The 23,890-nt window shown below is 47.8% G+C and overlaps 1 protein-coding gene across 1 annotated transcript in view; it reads right to left on the minus strand.

Moving 5' to 3' along the window:
* The window catches only part of LOC122733897 (maestro heat-like repeat family member 5), a 137,845-nt gene that overhangs the window by 26,222 nt on the left and 87,733 nt on the right, over positions 1-23,890 (minus strand). Inside the window, exons 9-17 of the mRNA XM_043974611.1 lie at positions 22,964-23,099; positions 18,224-18,319; positions 15,494-15,585; positions 14,330-14,496; positions 14,059-14,174; positions 10,774-10,923; positions 4,495-4,649; positions 4,040-4,184; positions 1,079-1,272 (exon numbers count right to left, since the gene is read on the minus strand). Of these exons, the coding sequence (XP_043830546.1) occupies positions 1,079-1,272; positions 4,040-4,184; positions 4,495-4,649; positions 10,774-10,923; positions 14,059-14,174; positions 14,330-14,496; positions 15,494-15,585; positions 18,224-18,319; positions 22,964-23,099 (1,251 nt within the window). The remainder of the gene's footprint in view (positions 1-1,078; positions 1,273-4,039; positions 4,185-4,494; positions 4,650-10,773; positions 10,924-14,058; positions 14,175-14,329; positions 14,497-15,493; positions 15,586-18,223; positions 18,320-22,963; positions 23,100-23,890) is intronic.

Genomic DNA, 23,890 nt, shown 5'->3' on the forward strand with positions numbered 1-23,890 from the left:
ACAAAACATTGTCATTAATGGTTACACATAGATAACTTACATCAGTTGCTTGCCACCTGGGGAGGGGGAGGGGAGGGTGGGAGAAAAATGTGGAACTCAAAATCTAATAAAAATGAGTTGAAAACTATCTTTATATAAATTTGGAAAAAAACTTAAAAAAAATTTTTTTTGGTGGGGGTGGTGGGGCAATGAGGGTTAAGTGACTTGCCTAGGGTCATACAGCTAGTGTCAAGTGTCTGAGGTCAGATTTGAACACAGGTCCTTCTGAATCCAGGGCCAGTGCTTTATCCTCGGTGTCACCTAGCTGCCCCCTAAAATACTACTTATTAAAAACATTGTTATTAATGGTATTAAAATGCTAGTTATTATTATTATTATCATTATTATTATGTAGCAAAGTGGGGTAAGGTATGTTCTGGCTCTAAATTCAGTGCTCTTTACACTTTTCTATCACTCCAGAAGCAGAATCCGACACCCAGACAAGGCAGGTGATCTGTCCAAGATCACTTAGCAAGTTAGTGTCAGAAGCAAAACTAGGATCGTGGTTTTCCCACTCCTTGCCCAGGGGTCTTTCCAATGCACCGTGCTGGCATTCTCATAGGCCAGGCCATTGGCTAAGCACCAGAGGGCTCAAGGAGATGAGTGAGCTTCAGTTTTCCCATTTGTGAAATGAAGTACAGGACTACGCGATCACTTCTAGCTAAAATCCTCAGATTCTGTAAGAAGTTTCAAGACCCAGCCTTAACAGCTACTAGTTGCATGACTATGGGAAAGCCACTTTCCCTTTCAAAACCTCAGTTTCCCCAACTGTAGACAGGGTGACAAAGTTGGGCTAGGTGATCTATCTCTAAGGTCCCTTCTAGTTTTGACTCCTATGGCTCGTGGGGCCTTCCCCAAGCAGAGCGGGAACAGTGAGGGCCTGCCTCCCTGGAACTTTCTGCTATAGCTTAGTCTCCAAGGGGTTGGCCTGGCTGGCCGGAGGGATTGGTCCCAGCCTAAAGAGAAAGTGGCTGAGGCCTCTCCTTCCAATCTGCCAGACAGCAGACATCACCTCACTGGCTTTGCTGCTCCCACCTACCAGCTGGGGGTGGCTTGTACAATGGGAAGGCTGGTAAAATCCATGTTGAGATAGTTGTATTCGTCATCCTGCAGGTTTATCTCAAAGATATAATGGATCTGGGTGATCATGGAGAGCAAGAACCGGGGGAAGGATAATTTCATTGCATTTTGGTACTCTGGGGTAAAGATGATCTCATATAGTGTGTTCATGGCCTGGAGAAAGACAGAGACAGGGGAGGTTTAATGAGGTCATATAGGCAGTGTTCAAAAAGCCCAAAGACTCTGACTACTGGGTTAAAGGCTCACCATTCCACAATACTGGTGGGAAAACTAGAAGGCAATCTGGCAGAAATTAGATTTAGAGCAACATTTCACACCACAAGATGGATACATGGCCTGGATATAAAAGGTCATATAATAAACAGATTAGAGGGTCACAGAAGGAAAAAACCTTTCACAGCTATGGAGAAAGGAAGAGTTCTTGACTAAATAAGCAATAGAGAGAATCTCAGGAAACAAAACAGACAATTTTGATTTCATAAAATCAAAAAGTTTTTGCACAAACACAGCCAATGCAGTTAGAAAGGAATCAATTGGGGGCAGCTAGGTGGTACAGTAGATAAAGCACCAGCCCTGGATTCAGGAGGACCTGAGTTCAAATCTGACGTCAGACACTTGACACTTACTAGCTGTGTGACCCTGGGCCAGTCACTGAACCCCAATTGCCTCACTAAAAAAAAAGAAAAGAAAAGAAAGGAATCAATTTGCTGGGGATAGACATTTGCAGCAGGTTTTCTCTGATAACTGCTGGATATTGAAGATATATGAGGAATTATACACATGTAGAAGAACAAAAGCCATTCCTCAATAGATAAGTGCTCAGAGAATAGAAACAGGAAATTCTCTCAAAAGAAGAAAGGCAAGCTATCAATAAATATATGAAAATAATACTCCAAGTCATTCTTTTTTTTCTTTTTTTTTTTGCAGGGCAATGAGGGTTAAGTGACTTGCCTGGGGTCACACAGCTAATAAGTGTCAAGTGTCTGAGGCTGGATTTGAACTCAGGTCCTCCCTAATCCAGAGCCAGTGTTTTATCTAGTGTGCCACCTAGCTGCCCCTCCAAGTCACTCTTTTTTTTTTTTTTAAAGTGAGGCAATGGGGGTTAAGGGACTTGCCCAGGGTCACACAGCCAGTAAGTGTTAAGTGTCTGAGGCCAGATTTGAACTCAGGTACTCCTGACTCCAGGGCCGGTGCTCTATCCACTGCGCCACCTAGCTGCCCCTCCAAGTCACTCTTAACAGGAGAAATCTACACTAAAACAATTTTAAGGTTCTACTCCATGCCTATCAGATTGGCAAAAATGACCAAAAAAACCAAAAAAACAAAGGGATAATGACAATCGTTAGAGGAGGTATGGGAAGACATGCACACAAATGTACTGTTTATAGAGCTGTAGATTGGTCCAGCCATTCTGGAAAGCAATTTGGGACTGTGCCCCCAAAGTCACTGAACTATGGGTACTTTTTGACCCAGCAATATCACTGTTAGGCAAATCCCCAACAAGCTCAAAGAAAGAGGGAAATGACTCATACACACAAAAATATTTATAGCAGTATATTTTGTTGTTAGCTAATAACTGAATACAAAGTGGTTGCCTATTAATTGGGAAGTAGCTGAACAAATCATGGTCTGTGAATATAATGGAATATTATTGTACTGTCAGAAATGAATAAAGGGACAGATTCAGAGAAACTTTGGAAGATTTGCATGAACTGATACACTGAAAAGTGAGTAGAACCCAGAGAACAATTTATACACTGACTACCACATTATAAAGGAAAACAATTCTGAGAGACAAGGCTCATGACTGACTGTGATTTGAGAGGATGGATGATGAAAAATGTCACTCACTGAGAGAGAGAGAGAGAGAGAGAGAGAGAGAGAGAGAGAGAGAGAGAGAGAGAGAGAAAGAAGAGAGGATAGACTCAAGATACAGGATGAGACACTTGTTCAGAAACAGTCACATGTGTAGATTTATTTTCTTTGGCTATACTTACCTATTACAAGGAAGGGCTTTCCCCTACTCCCTTGGGGAAGGAGAGAGTTATGGGGGAATGGAGCATAACAAAAAAAAGAAAAGAGCATCTGTTGTAAAATGCATATGAAAGATCAGGACATTCAGGAGACACAACAGTAGCAATGTTGAAACTACTGAGTTAAACTGAATACATACTTTTTTTTTCTTTCTTTCTTTCTTTTTTTGGTGGGGCAATGAGGGTTAAGTGACTTGCCCAGGGTCACACAGCTAGTAAGTGTCAAGTGTCTGAGGCCAGATTTGAACTCAGGAACTCCTGAATTCAGGGCCAGTGCTTTATCCACTGCGCCACCTAGCTGCCCCTGAATACATACTTTAACAAGATGTATGTAATAGAGATTCATAGGATCATATAACGATCCTCCTCTGTTCTTTGCTCATATTTGCTAATGTTTGTCAGTTCATAAAAAATAATTTTTTGTTTAAAACAAAGAGGTTATAGGGAAAGGAAGTCATTTGAAATAGTTTTAGAGGTGAGACCTAAAGGAGGGAAAATGACTTGCCCATGGTTACACAGGTCACTTAAGCACTAAGGCTCAGTCTCCTCGTGTAAAATAGAAATAAGAATACATAAACCCTCACCATAAGGTTATTGTAAGATGTTAATGGGATAAAGAAGGATGAGCAATTGCTATTTTGGGGGGGGGGCGGCAATTGGGATTAAGTGACTTGCCCAAGGTCACACACGGCTAGTAAGTGTCAAATGTCTGAGGCCGGATTTGAACTCAGGTCTTCCTGAATCCAGGGTTGGTGCTTTATCCACTGCAGCACCACCTAGCTGCCCCCTAGCAATTGCTTTTCTTCCCTATCACCTGCTTCTTCCCCCAAGCCTTAAGCCCTGGAAGACAGAAGGAAGGGGCAGATGACAATGGAATGGCAACTTACAGCCAAAGACTCTGAGTAAGCATGCCCGGACTGGATCAGTTCCTCCAGGGTGGGTCTAAGCTCCATTTTCTCCAGCAGAAGGCTCAAGACCTTAGGGCTGGTCTGACGGTCAGACCCTACTGCTCTCCATAGCTCCACAGTATCTCTGTGGAGCAGAGGGGTGGTGGGGCCCAGTGGGCTCCCAGCAAACACTGAGGGCCATGGCCAACCCCGGTCCAATCCAACAGGTTCTATGAGCATTGCCAACCCTCCCACCCCAGGATGTGGGGCCCATCCCACCCACCCCTGTCCTGCCAGGGCCCGAGTCCACCCTTGCCACCCACTCTGCATTGCCCAAACTCTTCAAGGGAGGCATGGGCAGTCTCTCATGTTGCCAACCACTTTGCCTGTTCTTCTGGGCTACTGCCCATTCCCAGGATGCTGCTCTCTTGGAGCCCTGCAGCTCAACTCTATACCTGTTCATGGATATTGAGTATTCCAAGAATGTGAAGACAAGGTCCTTAGTGTGGTGTATGACCAGTAGAGAGATCGCACACAGGGCGGCCTTCCTGACTTCCGTGGTTTGAATAAGGCACATTTGGAGATAAATCCTCTTCCCGATTTCAGCCGCCTGGGGGGGGTGGGAGAGGGATGAATTGAGACCCCATTCCCATAGGTAGCCAGCAAACCCTGCTTGTCAAGTCTGCTAAGCTTCTTCCACCCCCACCCCCCCACAACTGCTCTTCCTCTGGAACATCCATTGGCTCTTTCAGAAAAGAGCTTCTGATAGAAAATACAATTCCAAACTTGCCTTCAGAAGTGAACTGTCAAACTTGCCGATGGTGAAGAATATCACTGACTACAAATTTAATTCACATTTACACCCAGCTATTGAAGTAAAAAAACAAGGAAGGGACCTGACTCCCAAGGAAAGAGTAGGGGGGAGTTAGAAATAAGCTTTTCCTTTTTTTTTTGGTGAGGCAATTGGGGTTAAGTGACTTGCCCAGGGTCACACAGCTCGTAAGTGTCAAGTGTCTGAAGCTGGATTGTGAACTCAGGTCCTCCTGAATCCAGGGCCAGTGCTTTATCCACTGCAGCACCACCTAGCTGCCCCAAACAGTCTTGTTTCATATTAATTTTTGTCCCTTCTCCTGGAGGGAAAGCAACAGGTCTATGGTAAAAGACTGGGCATGTTTTTGCTAAGTTCAACCTAGTATTTAAGGAACAAGGCAATTCTTTTCCACCTCCCTAATCAACTCACTCTCACACTCACCACAGAGGCTCTTCCAAGTCTTTCCATCCCTCCTCAAACCTCCCATGGCTGCCCTTCCTCCACCCTCTCAGATGAGAACCTTGCCTCCTTTGTCACTGGATAATTTGAGACCAACCCACTCCTCTCTTTCCCTTTTCTTCATCTCCCATCACCCTGAGGCCTTTGACCACCCTCTCCATCTCTGCTCCTGTCTCACACGAAGAGGTGGCCCATCTCCTTGCCAAGGCAAACCCTGCTAATGTGCACAAGTGATCCCATTCTATCCTGTCCTCTTCTGCAGATTGCCCTCTCTATCATCCCTATTTTCATTCATTTTTAATCTCTCTCTACTCACTGATTGCTTCCCTGCTGCTCACAAGCATGCCCATGTCTCTCCCATTCTCAAAAAACCCCCTCACTTCATCCATCCATGCTAGGTATCATTCCATATCTCTCCTTCCTTTTGTGGCCAAACTCCTTGAGGATTCTTTTATGAAGGCAAACTAGGACATCTTTTGCCTCAATTCTCACCTAGACTCAATCACTGAATGGGTGTTGCCTCAGACAAACTGAGATCTGGGAAGGACCTTAGCTTAAAAAGACCAAGGTCTCCCATTGCATCTGGGGCCATCACTAGTCATCTTGATATATCTTGCCACCAGACTCCAATGACTCTGGAGAGGAGAATGAGGCTGATGACTTTGCACAGCCCTGCCTCGTTTAAATCCAATTCACTTATAAGTCAAGACATCACCCTGCTGATGTCATTGCTCCTCTTTGAGAACAAAGGATGAAGAACAAAGTCCTTGAGAAAGGCCATCTACAATAGATGCCTCCACTTTCTCTTCCTTCTATTCTCAAGTCTCTGTATTCTGGCTTTGGGCCTCATCATCCGACCAAAACCACTCTAACATTACCCATGATCTCTCAGTTGCCAAATCCAATGGCTTTTTTTCAATCTTCATCCTTCTTGACCTCTCTGTGGCCTCTGACACTGTTGATCTGATACTCTCTTCTCTCTAAGTTTGTATGAAACTAATCTATCCTGGCTGTCCTCCTACGTATCTGACGTCTCCTTCTCAGGCTCCTTCTCCGGGTTACTGTCCAGGTTGTACACATTAACTGTGGCTGTGCTCCAAGGCTCTGACTTGGGCTTTCTTTTCTTCCACTACACTAGTTCACTTGGTACCTTCATCAGTTCCCATTAATTCAATTATCTCTGTGCTGCTGATTCCCAGCTCTACTTATCCAGACTTAACCTCTCATAATCTCCAATCTAGTATTTCCAACTGTCTATTGGACATCTTGAATTAGATGTTCTGCAGATACCTTAAACTCAACATGTCCAAAACTGAACTCAGCTTGCCAACCCAAACCCTTCCCTCTGAACTTCCCTATTGCTGTCACAGGCACCACCATATTCCCAGTCACACAGTCTTACAATCTTAACAGTTGCCCTCAATTCTTCCATCTTTCTCACCCTTCCCTCATTCCATCTGCTACCAAGTCTTGTAGATTCTACGTTCGTGAGATCTTTCCTATATGCCTCCCACTCCCCTCTGACACTGCTATCACCTCAAGTCTGGATTATTGCAGTAGCTGATGGTGGGGCTGCCTGCCACAAGGCTTTCCCCACTCCAGTCCATCCTCCATTCAGCCAGCAAACTGATCTTCCTAAAACATAGGTCTGACCATGTCACCTTTCTCCTATTTAATAAACTCCAGTGTCTCTCTATTGCCTCCAGAATCAAATGTACAATCTTCTGTTTGGTGCTGAAAGCCTTTTATAACCAAGTCCCTTCCTTCCTTTCCAGTCTTCTTATCCCTTACATCTCTCTCCGTTCCATACCTGGCCCCCAATCACTATCACAGACACTGTGATCCAGTAATACTGGCCTCCTGACTGTTCTTCATGTAGACCCTCCATCTTTCAACTCCAGGCATTGCTACTGGCTGTTCCCCCCTCCCCCCACCCTGTGCCTGGAATGCTCTCTATCCTCACCTCTGGCTTCTGGCTAAAATCCCATATTCTACAGGAAGCATTTCCCTATCCACCTTAATGCCAGTTCCTTCTCTCTCTCCCCCTCTCCCTCCCTCCTTCCCCTCTCTCTCCCTTTCCCTCTCTCCTCTCCTCTGTCTCTTCTCTCTCTCTCTCTCTCTCTCTCTCTCTCTCTCTCTCTCTCTCTCTCTCTCTCTCCTACACCTTGTCTGTACATAATTGTCTCCCCCATTAGTCTGGGGGCTCCTTAGAACAGAGACTGTCTTTTGCCTTTCTTTGTATCCCCATTGCTTAGTAGAGTGTCTGGCACATGGTAGGTGCTTAATGAGTGCTTGCTGAGTGACTGACTGACTGACTGACTGATTGGAAGTAAGAAGAATTTTCCTAAGCTCCATTAGGCTGCCAATATTCACTGTGGCTCCACAGCAGAGAGGCCCAGGAATACAGCTATGAAAGGTTGTAGACAACCTCCTGCTTTTAGAACTGGGGCCACAGACCTAGGGTAGTTACTACCCTTGCCCGGAGGCAGTAAGGCCACTACTATTTAAACCAGCATCAGGAACTCCCTGGGGTGATGGTGCTGCCCTCCATGTTAATAGGGAAGGGGACAGTGATTGAAGGGGAAAGGTCATGCGTTGGACATGTCTACACCCATGTCTATATACTGGACATCCGGTTGGAGAATTGAGACCAGAGGTTAGCAGAGAGATTAGGGCAGGAGAAGGAGATTTGAGGATTATTAGTATAGAGATAGTCATTCAATCCATAAAAGCTGATGAGGTCACCAAGTGAAGTAGCCTAGAGGGAGAAGAGAAGAGGGCCAGGGTGGAACCCTGAGGGATAGCTGTGGTGAGAAGGTCTGATCTGGAGGAGGAGCCAGCAAAGGAGGCAGAGAAGGAGCAGTCAGAGAGGTAGGAGGACAAGGGGGAAGGGAGGGAAGGAGGGAGGGAGAGAGAGAGAGAGAGAGAGAGAGAGAGAGAGAGAGAGAGAGAGAGAGAGAGAGAGAGAAGGGAGTGAGAGAGACGAGAGGGGAGAGAGAGGGGGGAGAGAAAGAAGAGCATGAGGAGAGAGGGAGAGGAAGGAGGGAGAGAGAAAGGAGAGGGGCAGAGCGGGGAGAGAGAGAGAAAGGGAGAGAGAGAGAAGGGAGTGAAAGAGATGAGAGGGGAGAGAGAGGAGACGGGGGGAGAGAGAAAGAAGAGTGTGGGGAGAGAGACAGGGAGAGGAGGGAGGGAGAGAAAGGAGAGGGGAGAGGGGAGGGAGAGAGGGGGGGGAGGAGGTGTCCCCCAAACCCAAGGAGAATAGGGAGAAGAGAGGATGCTCCGGTGTCCAAAGCTGTGGAGAAGTCATGGAAAATGAAGATGGAGAAAGGACCATTGGGTTTGGCAGCAAAGGGATTACTGGTAACTTGGGAGACAGCAGTCTTGGTGCAATGGAAGTCTGAAATGGGATCTAAAGGGCTTAAGAAGAGAGCCAGTGTATATAGATGACCCACTGTATTACAGACAGAACACTGGAGCTGAAGGGTCCTTAGTGGTCAACTAACTGGTCAAACCCACTCCCTCTTTTCTCAATGGAGTCCTGAGTCCCATAGTCAGTTTCAACCCCTTGGGAGTGGAGGCCATGTGACCTTGGGCCAATCATTTCATTTCTCTGTGTTCAGTATCTTCATCTGTAAATGGGGGCAAGCTCCCCTATGCTCTACTTCCCCAGAATCGTTGTGAAGAAAGTACTTTGTAAAATCTTAAAAGCGCTGAAAAAATAAAATAAAAATGTCAAAGTAGGGAGAGTTAAGTCTGAAGAATAATGTATACCGTTAACAGCCACCTTTGTAAGCCTTTGACCCTCTGATCAATGCAATGGGTACTTTTTTTCCCCAGAGAACAGAGCATGAAGGTGCTTCCCACCTCAGGCCAGAGAGGTGATGGACTCAAGACAGAGAAAGAGCCCCACCCTCCTGGGGGCTTAGACGACGCTGGTTACAAGGGCTTGCTTTCTCTTTTCTTTTCTTTTCCATTGGGGGAGAGAAAAGAAATGCTTGATACTTGAAAAAATCTGAACATCAGACTCAATAAATCTTAAAATAAGGAGCCACGTGAGCAACATGAGTTTGTGGCTGCCTCTGTTTATATAGGGGAAGCTTTGTTTTGTAGGTCTCACATTTCTGCTGAGGGGGGGGGGCGCTCTGGGGAACAGAAGGGAGAGGGGGGGAAGGGAGGAGTCAAAAAGTAACTAAAACTGCAAAGTGATGGGGATGTCAGTAATGGCCACACCAAGTTCAAAGCCCGGAGCTGACTGCTTGATGGCATCATCTGTGCCCCACTAGAGAGATTGACCACCCTGCCAGGCTGCCAAACTGGAGCAAGGCCACATGGACCTTGAAACCAGAGAGGGGACTCCTCCCCCACTCCACCCCACCCCCAGCCTCTCTCTCCCTCTTGGGCATCTGGGGATCAGAAGCTTTGGCCTGTGAGAACCCAGATGGTGAAGAATAGGCAGAACTATGGGGGTAGGGGCTGAGCAGAGATTCCAGTCTTGGAGCAGGAGATAAAGGGTCAGGGGACCTTGTGATCTTCTCTTGCCCTAGAATCTCACTCAGAACCCTGTGGTGCTGGCTGTGCCTGGCTGGGCTCCCACAGACCCTGCAATGCTCAAAGGGGAAGCAAGGAAGGGGATAGACAGGTTTCTGCAGTGAAGAATTGCAATGAATATAGTTTCTCCCTGATACGGCTGCCCGGCCTGGCACTCGCTCTCTCTCTCTCTCTCTCTCTCTCTCTCTCTCTCTCTCTCTCTCTCTCTCTCTCTCCCACACGGTGTGTGTGGTACAGTGCATTGTCACGATTGCTCTTCCCACCCTCAACTCCCAAGGTCACCATGTGTGAGCTTGTCTGGAATACAGCAAAAGCTGCTGCTTGAGGGGAAGGAGGTGCTAGAACATTCTGAGAGGGAGGGATCCATGGCCTCTCCATACCCCCAGCCACCTGCCCAGGGGTGCAGGCTTCCCAAATGATCCAAAGTGGAGAGCCTCTGAACACTTAGCAACAACTAGAGATGCTTCCAACATGCTTATCCAATGGCCACACCCATCATATTGCTCTGCCTCCGCACCCTCAACATGTAGAGCAAGCAAGGCTGCTCACCCAGCAGAGAGGCTGAATAAATGTTTGTTGTTCTCTACTGCTGTGGAGAACACGGCCCTGTCATGTGCCATTTTGGGGCCTTGCCCAAATCTGCTCCTAGAATTCCAGGTAATGGAGGCTAGCACCACATGGTAAGGAAGAAGTCTGGGCTAATGAGTTCCTACTTTGTTCAGAACTCTTTGGATGGGAAGGTCTGCTGGGGTCTCTTTGTATCCCCCCTCCCAGCTCCCAGAGCAGCCCTGGTCAGGCATTGGCCCAGTGCTTGCATGTTTGTTGCATGGGTTTTCTTGGCCCCAACAGTGATGGCCTGAATTTAACGGGGCCTTGTCCCTCCTCTATGTCTTAAGGAACCTTGCTGCCTCCTTACCCCCCTGACTTGGTTCCCGTAGCATTCAAAGATCTTATTCAGCATCTTGGCGGCAGTCTGGGCTCGGAAGCGGATAGTGCAGTGCAAGCCGTCCACCACGGTCACCATGAGATCCCTCAGCTGCGAAACGTCAAAGTGGTCCCCAAAGGCCTGCAGTAGATGAAAACATTAGCCAGGATGGGTGTGGCTGGAGCCAAGCCATCCTCATCCTCGGGGGGCATGGGTGGACGGGCAGAAGGAATGCCTGGGGAGGCAGGGTTCCCTGGTGGCTGGCTCAGGAGAGTTCACCGAGCCCCCTTCTACCAGAGGACCTAATGAGCTGTGAGGGAATTTGAAGGTCAGAGGAAGTTGGGCTCATAAACAATGGTTTATGAGAGGCGGGAGAGCCCTTCTATATTCTTCTAGCGAGGACAAAAGAGAGATCTAGACAGTGATGCCCATGATCATGGAGTGAGTGTCAAAGCAGGGACCAAAACCCAGAACCTCTGAACCCAAGGATGCAAGGCTAGGGTTCTTTCTACAGCAATGGCCCACCCTGCCCCAGTGAGGATGTGAATAGAAGGAAACAGGTCAGTCTCATTTTACACAGGGGGAAACTGAGGCCCAGAGAAGTTGAACAAATTCTTCTGTGGTCTGGCTGCTTCCTCTTTCCCTGAGAAAGGGCCTATGGGGGATATGCTGCTCCCAGTAACCTGCTTGCCAACACTGCCCCCCATGCCCTCCATTTTGCTCTGTGAGTCAGACTTGATTATAACTCCTATTTCTCAAGCTCTTTAAAGTCTACAAAATACCACCCTCCCCATAGCCCTGGGGATGGGGAGTGCCAAGATCGTGACCTTCATTTTACAGATGGGGCAACTGAGGTACAGATCAGAGGAAGTGACTTGGCTGAGGTCACACAGCAAGTGGTCAGTTAAGATCTGGGTTCTCTGACACAAAGAACAATGCTTTCCTTCTGGGATCGAGGAGCCCCTGCTTGGCCAAGAAGTCACTCTCCAAATGGTCCTGGAGTGAGCCAGGTGGGGGGGGGGCCTGCCATTCCCCACCCCCACCCACCCAGAGGACCGGCTTCGTTGGCCTCCTTGATGCTTTGAATCCTCTCTTTCAAACTGGCCCTGGATTCAAAGAGGACCTGAATTCAAATCCAGCCACAGACACTTGACACTTACTAGCTGTGTGACCTTGGGCAAGTCATTTAACCCTCACTGCCCCACAAACAAACAAATAAAAAAATGAATCCTCTCTTTCCATGTCTGTGTCCCTCTCCCCAGCTCTCTTGAGGGCTTCCTAAGGGCAAGGACTTTATTGTGTGCCTTTACTATGTGGGAGGCAGTGGGCTACAATGGAAAGGGCAGGTGCTCCTGTGGTCTTGTGGGTTCAAATCCTACCTCTAACACTTGGACTGCCTATGTAACCTTAGAAAAGTCTTTTACCCTTCCTGGGCCTCAGTTTCTCTCTCTGTAAAATGAGGGGGCTGGACTAGCCAACCTCTGAAGTCCCTTCTAGCTCTAGAGTTAGGAGCCTATGTGTGACCCTGGGCAAGTCACTTTACTTTCTTTGGACCTCAGTTTCCCCTTTCTGTACAATGAGGGGCTAGATGACCTCTGAGTTTCCTTTTGGCTTTAGCTCTGGGATCCCTATGCTCCACCGAATGATCAGAGATAGAGCTGGGCACACAGCAGATGGCTATTGTGTGCCAGGTCATGTACTAGGTTCTAGGGATGCAAATAAGAGGTGCTCAATAAATAAAAGGAATTGAGACCATTTTTCTAAGATTGAAAAATGAACTCCCCCTACAACAGCCCTTTTAGGTAAATAGTTATTGTTGTTGCTGAGTAGTTCAGCTGTGTCCAACTCTAGGTGACCCCGTGAACTTTGTCCATGGGGGTTTCTTGGTGAAGATACTGGAGTGGTTTGCCATTTCCTTCTCTGATGTGTTCCCATTTTACAGATGAGGAACTGAGGCCAATAGAGATTGACTTACCCAGGGTCACATAGCTATGGGCCAGATTTGAACTCAGGTTCTCCTGACTCCAGGCCTGGCACGATCCACTGAGCTACCCTTAATAGCCTTTGGCTTCGAATGCAGTGCTGTTACTGATAGGCCAGGTAACTTTAGACAAGCACGATAGCCAAAGCAGGAGGCCATTGGGCCATAGAAAGTCAGAGCTGGGAGGAAGCTCTGAGCACACAATGTCCAAAGTTGGAAGGGACCTTAGAACACAGAGACCTTAGAATACAGAACAGAAAAAGATCAAAACTAGAAAAGAGCAGACAGGCAGCATTCAAAGGGATGGATCTCATTGTGCAGATGAAGCCACAGCAGGCTAGAGCAGGGAAATGACCTGGCCAGGGTCATAAAATGATGAGGAAGTCGAACCCGAGCTCTGCTCCACACCTGGCTCTTGATCTCCAGTGCTCAGGCAGGGATGCTTAGCAAAGGGAACCAGTATTTGGAGTCCAGTTAAGTAGCCCCATTGAAGGGCTTCATTATTTACTTAGCTGTGTGGGCTGCGGGCAGCTAGGTGGCGCTGCAGTGGGTGGAATGCTAGCCCTGGAGTCAGGAGGACCAGAGTGCAAATTTCACCTGTCACTCACTTAGCTGTATGACCCTGGGCAAGTCACTTAACCCCTACTGCCTTAAACATCCGGGGCCATCTCCAGACATCCTGATTGCCACTGGACCCAGATGGCTCTGGAGGAGAGTGTGAGGCTGGTGATCTTGCACAGCTTTCCCTCACTGAAATCTAATTCACTGCAAGTCATGACATCACCTCGATGTCATGGTCTTCTTCGAGAACAAAGGACATAAAACTACAGCACAAGAGGCAGGGGGAGGGCCCTGATGGTCAAGTGACCAGGATGCATGACAAAGGTTCGAATGGCTTGGGAACCTGAGCCCCACCATCACTCCATCTCCATGACCCCATCCTATCTCTGCCTCTGCCCAAATCACCCTAGAAAGAGAGGTTTATCTCTTTGGCCACTGGGCAAATGCTCTACTGTTTTCCAGGGATGCGGGGCTCAGATTCAATGAGAAAACTCAACATTTTAGAGCTAAAAGGGATTTCTGAACTCGGGGAATTGAACACCAGAAGACCTGGGTTCAAATTATGATTCTGGTGCTGGTTGCTTGTATGACCTTGGACAAGTCATTTCCTTCTCTTGGGAGATGCTTGGAGTGGGTGGCCTCTGGCCCTACCACAGGGGATAGGGTGGGGCCTAAGGGATCCTCCCTGTGGGCTCCAGGGTCCCTCTCCCACCTGCCTGGCTGGAGGCTGTTACCTTCACAATCTCGTTGCTGTCGCTTAAGAAATTGATGTTGTTGGATTCGAGGGTCTTGCAGAAGAACTGCATCTTCTCCTTCTCTTTCAGTTTGACTTCAGCCTCATGGTGGAGTCCTGCCAAGCCCAGGAGCAGGGCTGTCATCCCTCCATCCCCCAACACGGAGTCCCAGGAGGAGACACAATCAGAGCAGGATGACCCTCCCCACCCCTACCCCCCACACCAGGCCCTTCTGAGGAGGGGCTTGGGCATCTGTGGCTACTGCTCTTACCCTTCTGCTGAAGCAGGATGGTGTACAGATAGAACATGCCCTCCATGGCCTGATGCCTTGTGTCTTCATCGGGGTCTCCACAGAGCATCCCCAGCATGCCCACCAGGCGTCCAATTCTGGTAAACTTCATCTTAGATTGTGAGGAAAGGGAAAGAGCTGGTTGGCCCCTGCTCATGTAGGCCCGATGCATTCTTGTGGGCACCTGTCTGTTTGGCTCCAGAAACCACCTGCACATCTCATTCCCCACAGTAGGCCCCCCAGAAGCCTTCCAGAGACAGCCATGGAGCAGAGGGCCAAGAGTGAGCCTTTGTTAATGGTTAATTGATAACAGGGACATTTGCTAGGCAGGTGCTCGCCTTCTGGTTTGTGCTGCCATGAAGCCTAATGTCACCCAGCCCAAAGGATGGATGCCCACCCTTTAAACACCCTGAGCACATTTTCCCCAGTCACTTGGGATTATGGGTATTCATGTACCTATTTCATTTCCCTTTCTCTACTAGACTTTCTACTGGTTTCCTCCCCTGTGCAGTGAAGGGGCTAGACAAGAGGGCCGTTCTAGCCCTAGATTTAACATCCTAGTCCCTTCTAGCACTAGATTTAACATCCTGGGATAAGCGTCTCAACCGAGGTTGCACAGGTGGCGTGACCACAGACTCTGGTGTTTCTCCCATACCGTACCATTGCATGGGTGGATAAGAGGGATGGTTGGTTACTAGGTGAGTGGAGGGATGAACTGTGCTCCTTTGGGAAATTGTCTGTCATTGGCTGCCCACCTTGCTGGCCTTTCAGGGCTGGGGAGAGGATCCAACGGCTATTTGGGGACATAGTAAGTTGATCTCTCTGAAACTAAGGCTCTTTAAGGGGAGGATGACGTTTGGGGGTTCTGAATCACATGCATGTTGGACGCCATGCCCTTGAAGGGCCCCCTTCCAACTGGGCCTATGACTGATGTCCTACTGGCTGGGCAAAGGCCGGGGACAGGGAAGCAAGCCCATGCAAAGAGCATTTGTTCACGGGCTTAATAGCGGCTACAAAAATGTAAGGGTGTGGAGATGGGCCCCAGGCCTCTGCTCTGAAGGTGAGAGATGACTTGAGGATCAAGGGGGACATGGGGGCTGAGCTATGAGGGGCAGAGCAGGGGCCAAACTCACTTTAAAGTTGAACTGCTCTACAATGAACTTGAGAAGAATGGCGCTGCTTCTCACTGCTCGCTGACGCTCATGGGAGAGCCTTGAATCCATCCAGGTGACCATTTGCTGCAGGTGAGGAGAGAACCATGAATTGAGAGGGGCAAGCAAGAGAGCCAGCTAGACCATGAGGCCTTCACTCAGACCCAGATAAACAAGATTCCTAGATCCTCTGTCCGTAGTGAGGGAATGGGAAGCCCACTGGATCTGGAGGCAAAAGTCTTAGATTTGATGTCTTGGGAATGTGCTGGGGGGTGGGGGGGGTGAGGGGGGAAATGCATCCACACTTTTAAATTCAATCTGCCTCAATATTTCCTCCATCAATTTCTTAACTCTAGATGAGCAACAAAACAAAGAAATCCAGCCAATTTCTTAGGTGTTAATGCTTACACTGGAAATTTTAACAATCAGTTCCAGCCAGCTGGCTAGAATTCTATCCCTGTGACCTCAAGCAAGTCTCTGGGCCTCAGTTTCTTCATCTCTCAAATGAGGGGTTGGCCTGATGATCTGGAATTCCTTCAAGTTCTAGATTTATTATTATGTTGTGAAATCATATTTCAAACTTTTTTCAGTTCCCTAGAAATATTAAGAAATAATATTTCTCTCTAAAGCTCTTTCCAGACTCTTGGAAGACATTCCTTACTTTAAAAGTAGGTGATATATAAAGCCAAAAATAGGGGAAAGGTGTTTCTTCGGGAAATGGCTGAAGGGGGTTGTGGGAATAACTCAGTTTTCTTGTTGAGATTAACGTTTTCCCCACCTGGCTGAAGGGATCAGAGCTAGGAGCTGCCCTTCTGGGGGAGTAAGAATGAGTATCTCCAAGAAATAGACCAAGGCCTTTAGGGGAGGTTGGGATCATGTCTTGGCTGTAGCTTTTCTGACTCCAAAGCCATCACTCTTTCTATCGTTTCATGCCCCCTCTCTTGTTCTCACCATGTCCCCTATCATCTCTGGAATGGATTTCCCCCAACCTGCTACATTCATTTAAGGAGATCAAGGGGCACTATGGATAGATCTCTCCCTTTCCCTCCTTCTCTCTCTCTCTCCCTCTCTTCTCTCTCCTTCCCTCTCTCGTCTCTCTCTCCCTCTCTTTCTTCTCTCTCCTTCCCTTTCTTGTCTCTCCCCCTCTCTCCTCCCTCTCCTTCCCTCTCTCGTCTCTCTCCCCCCTCCCTCCCTCTCTCTCCTCTTTCCTCTCTCTCTCTCTCTCTCTCTCTCTCTCTCTCTCTCTCTCTCTCTCTCTCTCTCTCTCGCTGCCCCTCCCTCCACCCCCAGCTCAAAATGCCTTGAATATAGATTAATGTTAAAGTCAACAGAACTGTTTCTGGAAGCCCAGAGACCAACACCACAGAGAACTGTGTTGCAATATTAATACAAATGCTCCTCCCTTATTGGTACTATGAAGCTATCATTGGACCTGCTTCAGACTCTATGAACCCCTGGGAGCCAATCCATGGGATCCTAACATTCTAGATCTAGGGCTGAGAGGGCCCCCAGAAGTCAGCTAGTCCACCCCTCCCCTCATTTCACGGAGGAGGAAACTGAGCCCCAGTGATGTAAGTGACTTGCCCAGGACCACACAGCTAGTAAGTATGTATAGCAGGATTTGAACCCTGCAGTCAGGTCGTGCTGCCTCGACTGAAGCTCCTGTAAAGGATGAGTGATGGGAGATGGATGACAGCATGTGGAAGAGTGTTGAGAGACTGTGGAAGATCCACCCAAAATGATGGTGAGATTGGAACACGGACTCATTTGGGGAAAGACTCTTTAGAGACAGAGGTAACAGTCAATTCAATGATTCCTGTCAAAATAAGGACTCCTTCATTGGGAACTTTTCCTCCATAAGCAATTACAGACCCTTCCCCAGAGCAGTCACAAGGCTATAGGAAGTTGAACCAGAAGGGGCCTGAAGCTTAATTAGTCTAACCCTCTCAGTTTATAGATAAAAGGCAAAGAGGGGGCACAGAGAGGGCACCATCCGTACTACTTCTTTTTTTTTTTGGTGAGGCAATTGGGGTTAAGTGACTTGCCTAGGGTCACACAGCTAGTGTTAAGTGACTGAGGCAGGATTTGAACTCAGGTCCTCCTGACTTCAGGGCCACTGCGCTACCTAGCTGCCCCCCTCCATACTTCTAAGTCAGAATCCTAGAGCAGCAGTGGAGGGGATGAGTTGTATGAGGGATGAAGGGGCCTTCCCAAGGTCTCTGAAATTCTGGGCAGCAAGAAGCCTATTCTAGCTCCACTTAAAGGGGCCCTGTTGGCGACTTTCCTTTTCACTGGGTGTTAGAGGTCATGGAACATCAGAGTTACCAAGCAGGAGATCAGAGAAGCTAGATTCCGGAGCTGGAAGGTGGCCTTGGAGGTTCACCTACTCCAACTCCTTTATTTATAGTAGGAGGAAACTGAGGCACAGAGCGTTTAAGTGACTTTTCCTAAGCGACATAGGACCCTAGATCTGGAGCCAGAAGGGGCCTTGGGGGTTACCTGGTCCAACTCCCTTATTTAAAGTAGGAGGAAACTGAGGCACAGAGAGTCTAAGTGACTTGCCCAAGGTGAGGATTTAGCTAATGTTCTCTGAGATTAAAGGAACCTGTAGCTTCCATGCAATGACTGACCCTTCCCGTCGCTTTGAGATGAGGCCAAACTGCCCAGTTCTCTCAGGGAGAGCCCTTGCCCCTTTGTTCCAATCTTGGGGTCAGGGAGTTCATACCTCCAGAATGTAATGTACTTCTCCTGGTTCTGGGTTTTCAGATAGGAAGCCCTGGAGTACTTGGTCCAGAGCATGTATAGTTTGCCTGTAGAGAATCTGGAAGGAGAGGAAAAGGAATAATCAACAGGGGCCTGAGTCTGGGGGCTCCCAGGGAGGCCCTGGGGGGGGCAGGAGCAAAGCCCAAAGTTCATCTGATCCTCCTTTCCCATTCAATGCAAAGTATAGAAACATTCATTCATTCATTCACAAGCACTGGAATCCTGCTAGATACCTAAGGGTGGGATAGACATAGGGAGATACAGAGAGGACTAAGCCCTCAGGGAGCTTAGAGTCAGTTAGAGTCATTTACACATACATATCTGGATTAAAAATAATCAGATCAATCTTCCCATTCCTGACAAAGACAGGTTGGTCAATTGCATTACTGCTCCATTTACTCTCGTAGGGATTTCTCAGACCCAAACACTCACTTCCCTGTCTGTGGTAATGTCCTCTTAGGGAGGGATTGTTTGACTGTTGAAAGGTTTTACATTCCCAGAGCTTGGCAACACAGCAGGCGTTTAATATGGGGTTTTTCCTTCATTAGTTTATGTATATATAACGCCCCCCCACCCGTCCCTGTGTCCCCTCTTCTCCCTCTCTGCCACATCTGTTGGTGATATCATCAGCTCCCTGGGATTCAGTTCTTATCTCTATGCAGGTGAACAGCATCTCTATTTATCCATCCCCAACCTCTGTCCTGAGCCTAGCTTTGGCCACTATCTGGTAGTCACTTCAAATTGGATGTCTCATAGACACTTTATTTTTGCGGGGCATTGAGGGTTAAGTGACTTGCCCAGGGTCACACAGCTAGTAAGTGGCAAGTGTCTGAGTCTAGATTTGAACTCAGGTCCTCCTGAATCCAGGGCCGGTGCTTTATCCACTGCGCCACCTAGCTGCCCCCCAAAGCATCCAATTTCTTTTTTATTGTTGGTTTTTTTTTGTTTTGTTTTGTTTGTTGGGTTTTTTTGGTGGGGCAATGAGGGTTAAGTGACTTGCCCAGGGTCACACAGCTAGTAACTGTCAAGTAGTCTGAGGCTGGATTTGAACTCAGGTCCTCCTGAATCCAGGGCCAGTGCTCTATCTACTGCGCCACCTAGCTGCCTTGTCTCATATACGTCTTAAGCTCAATATGTTCAAAACAGACCTCATTCTCTTTCTCCTGTCAGACCTTCCCCTCTTTCTTATCTTTCTTATCACTGTGGGGAACCTGCCAGTCACCCAGGTTCAAAATAATCTCCTTCTGATATGCCCCCATGACCACTGCTCTGCTGTAGGTCCTCGTCACTGCCTGGATTATTGTGATAGTTGTTTGGGTGACTGCCTGCCTCAGTTTCTCCCCACTCTATCCCATCCACTGCCTAAGTGAACTTTCTAGAGCACAGGACTCACTATATCACCCCCATATCCAATAAACTCCAGGCTCCCCATTATCTCCAGGATCTAATATAAATAAGTCCTGTTTGGCTCTGTGTGTGTGTGTGTGTGTGTGTGTGTTCTTAATGTTTAGGCAATTGAAGTTAAGTGACTTGCCCAAGGTCACATAGCTAGTAAGTGTCTGAGGGTGAATTTGAACTCAGGTCCTCCTGACTACAGGGCCAGGGCTCACTCATGGCTACATATTTTGAGATCCAGTTAACATCGGCTTCCTTGGCGTTCCTCAAACAAGACACTTACTTTTTCATCTCTGGGCATTTTCTGTGGCTGTCCCCCATGTCTCATCTGACCTCTTGGCTTCCTTGGTTTCCTTTGGGCCCCTGCTAAAATCCTGCCTTATACTGCTATAGAGCTAGAAGGAGCCTCAGATGCCACTGGGTCTAACCCTCTTATTTGGCAAAGGAGGAAACTGAGGCCTGGAGAAGGGAAGGGATTTTTCCCAGGCTTTCAAGACAAGTTAGATTCACTCAACCTGGCCTCCATGCCAGACTCCCGAATTATTATATGACATGGGCAGGCAGTTTAACTCCTGAGTCTCGGCTTACTCATCTATAAAATGGGCATTATATGTATACTGCTTCCCTCAGCTTGGAGGAAAGCAGTAGAGAAATGCCACCTAGATCGTTGCTCCTCAAAACAGTCCCGGCTTCCCTGCAGGGAAGTGAAGATGACATCCTCTCTCTGGTCATCCTCACGGGATGCTGTCAAAGTGCTGCACTGGGCAGAATGGATCTGGAGTTGTGAAGGCCTGGGTTCAAATTCTGCCTCTGAAACTAGTTGTGTAGTCTCAGAGAAGCCACTTAGATCTGTCTCTGAGCTTCAAACTCTTAGGGAAGTTGTGATCAAAAATCCCATCTCTTTAATGGGTTGATGCATACCATAGGTTTATATGGGAGGGAGATACCAATGCTTATTAATCCGTGTGTATTCATGCCTCCCCACCTCCTTTGCTTCTGGTGCCTTTATACTTGACTAGATTTCAAAGGCCCTGCTCAGAGTTGGGGTGAAGATAGCTTATTCATTTGGTAATTGCCCCCTATGCACAAATGTACATGCACACACATGCGCACGTGTGTACATGCTCACATGTACATATGAATGCACGCATACACATGCATTGAATACAAATGCACAAACACATACTCTGCTATTTTTTCCCTCCTAAGCCAGGTCGGGTTTTAGATCTGTTAATATTGGAATTGAGAACTGGGTGCCCTTCAGCAAATGATACCATTGCTGTTTTACAGACAAAGCTCTTGCCATCTACCCTGCAACGATGCTTTATGGAACAGATAGTATATGTCAAGGGGAACCTTTAACTCTTTCACCTCTGAAACTCTTATCCTGCGACTTATAAGGGCCACTCTATATAGCTGGTTCCAGACATGCTTAACTTGATATGCCAGTTACCTTTGCACTAACTCCTTCCCCTCTCGCTTTCTCCCATTTGTTATTGTTTTGGGGGGGGGGATGGTTTTTTTTTGTAGGGCAATGAAGGTTAAGTTACTTGGCCATGGTCACACAGGTAGTGTCAAGTGTCTGAGGCCAAATTTGAACTCAGGTCCTCCTGAATCTAGGGCTGGTACTCTATGCACTGAACTACCCAGCTGCCCCACCCCCCACCCCCCACCTACTCTTTTTTTCTGTGTGAGGCATTTGGGGTTAAGTGTCTTACCCAAAGTGTCTGAGGTGAGATTTGAGCTGAGAATGCCCTAATTCTTGGGCTGGTGCTCTATCCACTGAACTACCTAGCTGCCACCCCACTCCTCCCCACCTACTTTATTTTTGTGAGGCAATTGGGGTTAGATCTGAACTGAGAACGTCCTGAATCTGGGGCTGGTGCTCTATCCACTGAGCTACCTAGCTGCTCCCCACTACCACCACCACCTACTCTATTGGGATTTTTTTTGCTTGGGCAATTGGGGTTGCGTGAGTTGCCCAAAGTGTCTGAGGTGAGATTTGAACTGAGAATGTCCTGAATCTGGGGCTGGTGTTCTATCCACTGAACTACCTAACTTCCCCCCCTCCCCACCTACTTTTTTTTTTTTGCTGAGTCAATTGGGGTTACGTGAGTTGCCCAAAGTGTCTGAGGTGAGATTTGAACTGAGAACATCCTAAATCTCGGGCTGGTGTTCTATCCACTTAACTACCTAGCTGCATTCCCCCACTCCTCCCCATCTATTTTTTGTTTGTTTGTTTTTTGTTTTGTTGCTGAGGCAATTGGGGTTAGAGTTGAACTGTGAACGTCCAGAATCTGGGGCTGGTGCTCTATCCACTGAGCTACCTAGCTGCTCCCCACTACCACCACCACCTACTCTATTGGCTTTATTTTTGCTTGGGCAATTGGGGTTACGTGAGTTGCCCAAAGTGTCTGAGGTGAGATTTGAACTGAGAACGTCCTGAATCTCGGGCTGGTGTTCTATCCACTGAACTACCTAGCTGCCCCCACCCACCCCTCCCCACCTACTTTTTTTTGGGGGGGGTGAGGTAATTGGGGTTACGTGAGTTGCCCAAAGTGTCTGAGGTGAAATTTGAATTGAGAACATCCTAAATCTCGGGCTGGTGTTCTATCCACTGAGCTACCTAGCTGCCCCTTTTGCCATTCAATTAAAATTAGCCATTTTTCCCGAAAGGCGAGTTAATCCCCAGTTAATCCCACCCCCCCCCCCAGTCTTGTGACTTTCCACACTACAGCCCCTCCCCCATTGGAGTTTAGGCGCTATGATGGCCGGCACTCTGTCCCTTCTGGTTTTGTATCCTAAATATTTAGCCGAGTGAGTCCAGGAACATAATAAGTTTTTAGGCATATTTTCCCATCATTCATACGTTTGTTCACGCCATCATTTATTCATAACCAGTTTTTTAGTTAAGAAAAAAATTACCTCAGAGAACAGGCTCCTCCCTTCCCCTCCCTCACCCAATGGTCTCTGAGCACCCTTTCTAGGGCTGCCATGACACACCTGCCACACCCATCACCCTCCAACCGAAATGGTTTCCCTCCCCGCCAACGGCCAGTAAAAGCCAAGAGACCACACCCAAGGCCACATAGGATAGTCTGGGCCCTCATTTTGAGGCCATCGAGTGGCTCGACGACCAAACTGAGGCCTAGTCTTGTCACCTCGCGGCTTGGAACTTTCTAGAACAAATTGAGGCTAAGAACAATTTTTTGAGAATTTGAGGATTGGTGACAAAGCCAGGGCTAGAAGTCACATCCCTCTATGATAAGCGGCCTTTGGGGGGGGGCACTGGTAATGTCTCTGTTACCTGAATATCGGGGGGATCCATCATCAGACATGTGTGCTTCTCCAGGCTCTCAACGAGTGGCAGGGTGAAGACACTCCGGAAGCAGATATACAGAAGTTCCGACTTCTCTTTGACCTCTAGCGGGGGCTTTAGTTTGCTGACAGAGGAGATACAGTGGTGGGAAAAGGAATAGCTGATAGGAGGAAGAGAAATCCAGGGGGTGGACCCTACAGGTCAGGATATAGTTACCCTAGAGAATAAGAGCCCCACCCCAAGACTCCTTTCTTGGTGAAGGGGAAGGAAAAACCAGGGTTTCAACTCCTCAACTTTTACTGTACTTTGAGGGCACTGAGTTAGCCACCCCGGCATAGGGCGCCCTACCCCCCCCATGGGTCCTTTCGCTTAGACATACCACTCACAAACTCTTAGATTTAAAATTAGAGGGAAAGGGAAAGGGGGGGCAGCTAGGTGGCTCAGAGGATAGAGCACCAGCCCTGGATTCAGGAGAACCTGAGTTCAAAGACAGCCTCAGACACTTGACAGCTTACTAGCTGTGTGACCTTGCACATGTCACTTAACCCTCATTGCCCCACCCCCCAAAATCAAATCAAATCAAATCGGAGGAACTGCCCAACCCCTTTCACTTCTGATTTCACTTCATGAGGGGATTGAAAAGAAACCACATATATGGCATGAGAAGGTTGATAATATTGGAATAATAATAACAAGCAATAACAATAATGATTATGACGATAATGATAGCTTTAAGGTTTGCAAAGGGCTTTACAAAAATTATCACATTTGAGAGGGCAGCTAGATGGCACAGTGGATAAAGCACTTGCCCTGGATTCAGGAGGACCTGAGTTCAAATCTGGCCTCAGACACTTGACACTTACTAGCTGTGTGACCCTGGCCAACTCATTTAATCCTCATTGCCCCTCCCATATC

Source organism: Dromiciops gliroides, chromosome X, assembly GCF_019393635.1.
Source record: "Dromiciops gliroides isolate mDroGli1 chromosome X, mDroGli1.pri, whole genome shotgun sequence".
Lineage (NCBI taxonomy): Eukaryota > Metazoa > Chordata > Mammalia > Microbiotheria > Microbiotheriidae > Dromiciops > Dromiciops gliroides.